The sequence below is a fragment of the Lampris incognitus genome, chromosome 20 (assembly GCF_029633865.1).
Source record: "Lampris incognitus isolate fLamInc1 chromosome 20, fLamInc1.hap2, whole genome shotgun sequence".
Classification (NCBI taxonomy): Eukaryota; Metazoa; Chordata; class Actinopteri; order Lampriformes; family Lampridae; genus Lampris; species Lampris incognitus.
The window spans coordinates 17656725-17662122 of record NC_079230.1 but is presented as its reverse complement, the minus strand read 5'-3'; the positions used below and the strand labels follow the sequence as shown (position 1 = coordinate 17662122).

General features: G+C 40.0%; 1 protein-coding gene across 1 annotated transcript; it reads left to right on the top strand.

Annotated features, from left to right (window-relative positions):
- Nucleotides 1–1778: 1778 nt before the first annotated feature.
- Nucleotides 1779–3899, top strand: pop7 (POP7 homolog, ribonuclease P/MRP subunit). The gene is made up of 2 exons (XM_056300638.1): nucleotides 1779–1881; nucleotides 2558–3899. The coding sequence occupies exon 2, from the start codon at nucleotides 2577–2579 to the stop codon at nucleotides 3027–3029; it is 453 nt and encodes a 150-aa protein (XP_056156613.1). The 5' UTR covers nucleotides 1779–1881; nucleotides 2558–2576; the 3' UTR covers nucleotides 3030–3899.
- The last annotated feature ends 1499 nt before the right edge of the window (nucleotides 3900–5398 follow it).

The following is a 5398-nucleotide window of genomic DNA, read 5'->3' as shown; positions in this document are numbered from 1 at the left end:
AAAAGGCACAAGTCCCCCCCCCCCCCCCAGGCACAGGGTGCACCCGCAGGCATGGGACCTGAACAGCAGATGATAAGCACAGAGCGCTGGCCCGGAGCTGGGCCTTGCGACCAACAGAACGACATACCACCATCCTATTGCTGTTGGGGAAATGCCCCCAATCATCCATGCCTGGCCCCGTCTCAGTTTCTGGGCATTATAAAACTTTATAAACGAGGGACTGCAAATCTCACTCCACACACCAGATGGCGCTGCATACCAGCGGCTGGGGTTCTGACGCCGTCTTTGACGTGTTGTTATCTCCAGTTTTATATATGGGCTATATTTTTATTTCAATCATTTTTTTCTTTGCTTTTAGTCTTTTTTTCCCCTTTACTTTGTTTAGGTTTCTGATCCGTGCTTAACCTCTCTGGAATTGCTTCTGTTCATGAATAAATGCATATTTTGTAATGTTGCACTCTAATTTATTTTTATTTGGTAAAAAAAAGCAAAACAAATCAATAATAAAGCCATATTTGCATCAATCTGAGATCGGCGACAAGGACAAGGACTCTTATGCTGGTCCTTGGTATATAAACATACCCCTCCTCCCCCCAAATATTACATTTGGAATAACCAGGATATATGTTTCAAACGCAAATCATTGTTTTTAAAGAAATTAGCTGATAATGGCATACTACTTGTCTGTCAGTTGTTTAACAAGGAGGGTCATAATGGATTCTTATCAGAATATAACATTCCTGTACTCTGTAGAGAATTTCCTGTTGTCTTTGATGCCATTCAATCTGCCACCAGAGGTACTGTCCATCAAACTAATCCACCAGAAGTATACACGAGGAATTCAATTCAGATGCTTTTTGAGTATACAAACTAATAATAAACGCATAAGGGAAATAATCCAGAGGGGCACAATTAGTAAACCTGCTTCTGTATCTGTATGGAAAAATTTGTATATTGGTATTGATGGGGGTGGGGGCGTGGTTATTACACAGGATTAAAAAAAAGGTGCAAGAGGTGTGTCTGAAAATATTGCACAGGTGTTCTCCAGTTAATTCAGATATTGTAAAATATGGGCTAAATGTTGACCCTCTTTGTTCCCCCCGCCACCACACAGATGAACCGACGATTATATACTCAACTCAAGCACAAAATTAAATTTATTTATTTGTTTGTTTGTTTATTGCTGATGAAATGCCTGTCAAGAAAATGTATGTTATTATTCTTGTTTCCTTATTAGCAAAATTCCACACCAGCAAATTTGCAAAACAGAAACCAGGCCTTATTGTGTTCATATCCTACTTAAAATCCTACCTGGACAGACTAAAATACTGCACAAACATGGAGTCTGTGGAAACTAGCGCCTTGTGTGGTAAATTTGATTAGTAGTTTGTTTAATTTAAATTTGCTTTTTATTTCTAATTCTTTATGTTTTTATGTATTATTTTTTACGTGTGATGATCGGTGCTCTACCTCGAGCATATATTGCCTTACTGCTGTTGGACACTAAAAGGGTAAAATGTAACTTCCATTGTGTAAATAAAGTTTATTTAAAAAAACATCGGCGACAAGGCAAAGTACTCATACAAACAATGTACGTGTATGTATGTTCTGAATTATCACACGAGATCTATAATGTATAAAACTGTCAACACGTTAAAAGTAATAAATTAGACTGATACGGATAATATCCTCACCGTACGGGGGCATAAGAAGGAAGTAATACGTTTAATTCTTCTTCGGTCGTCTTTGTGTGAGATTACTTCCGGGGTATAGATCGTAAACACCCGTTGCGTTTTCCTTATCGTGGACGAGAGCAGTATGCATACCGGGAATTAGAAGCCAGAAAACGCTAAATTTTCACTTAAAAGAAAATTTCAAAAGGTAAAATGTTCCATCTGTAATGACCGGCCGGTCAGGGTTTTACCTTATTAGATCTGCGATGGCCAGATTAATGCTTTTAGTGATGTTAATATTTGATTAACCATTGCTGCGGCTGTGCTCAGCCGTTTTTACTTTGAGCTTTACGTAGACCCAGACATTTATTCTCAGTCTGCGAATGTGGGCATCAGAAGTAGCATGGAATCGTAACTTCGGTTTAACGTGCTGATCAGTCACCTCATTAAATGTGATGCAACACGCTTTACATTAAACGCCCAACCTGTGGTTTTTGGCCATATAACTAAATTTGAGGTATATTCATACAGCTATAATTGAAGCGTTCGTGTAATAGTATTTTGTAATAAGTATTTTGTCTTTCGTAATTGAAAACATTGGCCTATTTACAAACACTACCCATGTAAACAAACCTTTAACAGCATCAGAAAACATTTAGTTCTTGTCAACTGTAAGTCCTTGCAATAAGGAACCTGTCAATCAAGTTGGGAACAATAGCAGGTTCCAATCCTGTTTTTAGACATTTTGATAGTGGGGCTACCCTTTTGATTACAGATTGTGCCTTGACGTGTGTAGATTTTATTTTGGATTGGGGCCATGTTCCTGCTTGTTTATTTATTTATTGGTCACGTTTTCTAATCAAATTACCTACCTTATGCTTCAGTTAACAAACACAGAGAGAAATGACAGAGCCACGCAGTCCGGTTACGGCCTCCATCCCCCAGACAGGCCAGACGCCTGCGGACGCCAGCTCCCCAGCTGTGGAGATGGACCCCGTGGAGTATACCCTCCGTAAACGCCTCCCCCGAAAACTCCCCAAGCGGCGGAACGATGTCTACGTCAACATGAAGACAGATTTCCGGGCCCAGCTGGCACGCTGCCAGAAGCTGTTGGAAGGCGGAGGTCACCGGGAGATCTGCGTCCACGGCTTGGGCCTGGCCATCAACAGGGCCATCAACATTGCCCTGCAGCTCCAGGCCAGCAGCCAGGGGGCGCTACAGCTGGCAGCCAACACCTCCACGGTGGAGCTGGTGGATGATCTGGAGCCCGAAGATCCGGAAGAGGCCGGGGAGCCCATGACGCGCACACGCAACAACTCAGCCATTCACATCAAGGTCTTTTACCCTGACTCATAGAGAACCTGGCTGGAGAAAGGAGAAAAGGCTCTGTGATATATGTGAGGGCAGACATAGGCAGCCATGTGCTGTGGGATGACAGGAGTATACAGGTTTTCCACCCATTTAATCGCTACACCATGATTTCATTGATTGTCATGTCCTCTTTGAATGAAGGTCTTAAACGGTGAAATCACCTGGCATAGGTACTGGTTGGAAAGAAAACCTGTATACTTCTGGCAGCTCATGGCACATAGTTGCCTATGCCTTTGTACTGGTTTTCCCCAGTCATTGTTCAGGTTTTTTTCCCCCCATTACTAACCAACACACAATTTACCTCATTGCAAAGGTGAGATTTTTTTTAGGAAATGTGACCTATGAGGAATCTGATGACTGCCCTCTTTGTGACAGTAGTAGCTAAGGACATAAAGACATGTTGGCTGTAGATGTCTCTGAACTGTGTGGGAATGCCATGGACTCCAAAGTTGTCTGAATGTTTTCTTAGTTTTGTTACCCGTTTGTCATTTGTAAATTGCCAGTATCGAGCTAATTTATCTTTCCTTTGCTGTCCTTACCTTCAGAGTTGTCCTGTGATTGCATAGATACTACTGTTTGATGAGTTGTTTTTTTTATTTTGGAAAATTGAAGCTTATGCTTTTGGAATATATCAATAGTCAACATCATTTGACTGGTCATACTAAAGCGATCTCCTGAACCGATACTTGTGGACTTGGCTGTGCCAAATTTGATTTCATATCATTTTAATTTCTAAGACTTAAGAGATTGTTTAGTATTTTCTGTCTTGGTGTTGGAAAAAAGTGGAATGAAATGTTTACATGTCATATAAATAAATTGAGAAACTGAAAAGAAAAAAAAATCCAAGTAGGCCTTGTTCTGATGAATGTCCACTTGGTGTCAGTAGACAGCCATAAATGTTCCGAATGGCGAGTTCATTCTTGGCTACCTTGGTTCATGTTGAAATCATTGACTTAGTTTATCATAAGTACATGTTACCCAAAAGTCTCCGGAGAAGTTTGTAAAGTAATTGAAAGCGCTTTGAGTGGCTGTTGCAGCTAGAAAAGCGCTACAAAAAATGCAGCTTGATTGATTGACTAAATGTGTATTAACCAAGCACTGGGCAAAGTAATTATGGACTTAACTGGAACTCCCACAATTTGACCCCTTATTGGTTCAGTGCTTGTTACGGTAACCCCGGCCTACTTGTTCTAAAGGGAAATTGGCCTAAATTCAGCATGAGATTATTTTTTGGAAATTTCATCGAATTCTTGAAAATTAATCAGTGTTCTGCAAAAAGTGCACAATAGACATCTCCACAAGAAACTGTTAAAAAGCGAAAGTGTGTGCATATGTGTGTGCATGCATGTGTGTATGTAAAGGTGACTTGCACAGTAGTCTTAAGTTTTGAGTTAGACTGACAAACCTTTGCATAATATCTGAATTCATGACTTTATAGTTCCTAAAATTCAAATAATGTGAACAATTAATATTTAAGATATCAGTTGCTCTGCACTTTTTTATCAATCAGATTATACTTCTATTTGCATGATTTTGGACGTATCAACTTCCCACATAAAACAATTTCTTAAGCAAACTGGTTTGATAAATATAGACAGCAGAATTGAATTATGGGTGTTGATTTTTTTTTTTTTTGCCAGAAATCTGTTATCTCTATATCAAAAACTAAAAGCCTGGCTAACTCATGGATTATTATTGTCTTTGAATGATCCATATTTACGGATGGAAGGGTTGGGATTTCTCACCTATATTTAGCACTGAAATTAATCAGCCCTATGTCGGTGGCACCAACAAAACTAACTTGTTTTTTGACATCACTGACCAGACCTAAAGAAACATTGTGAAACAACAACTTGGCAAACTTCCTCTCTTCTCGTTTCCATCCATCCTTTCTTTATCACAGAATAATATTTTGTAATTAAATACCAAACAGTACAGCAAGAGGAGGACAAAACACAACAAAAACAGGAAAGAAAACTTCAACAAACATCCTTAAAAACATCCCCACTTCCATGACCAGAAAAAAAAGAGGAAACAACAAAGGACATCAACTAGGTTGAGTGAGCTGTTCGGCATCCACGTTAGCAAAAGCCTCAGTTCCCAGGGCAGACTGATTGCCTGCTTGCCATTTGATGATGAGAGGGGGAGGGAGTGTTTGTCAGAGTCGGTCAGGAAAATTATTTTCAATTAAGGCCTTACAGGATGTTCATCATAGGGCCAAATAGTATCTTTCCTGGCGCTCTTGCTATCAGTTTTGAGAACCTAGTTGAGCGCTGGTTAGGCAGACACAACCAACATAGACACACAAATAACCCACTGAAATTAACCAACAGCTTCATAGTTCTCACGAACCC

What these genes read in the sequence shown, in the direction of transcription:
- pop7 (XM_056300638.1), top strand. Translation starts at nt 2,577, where the DNA reads ATGACAGAGCCACGCAGTCCGGTTACGGCCTCCATCCCCCAGACAGGC.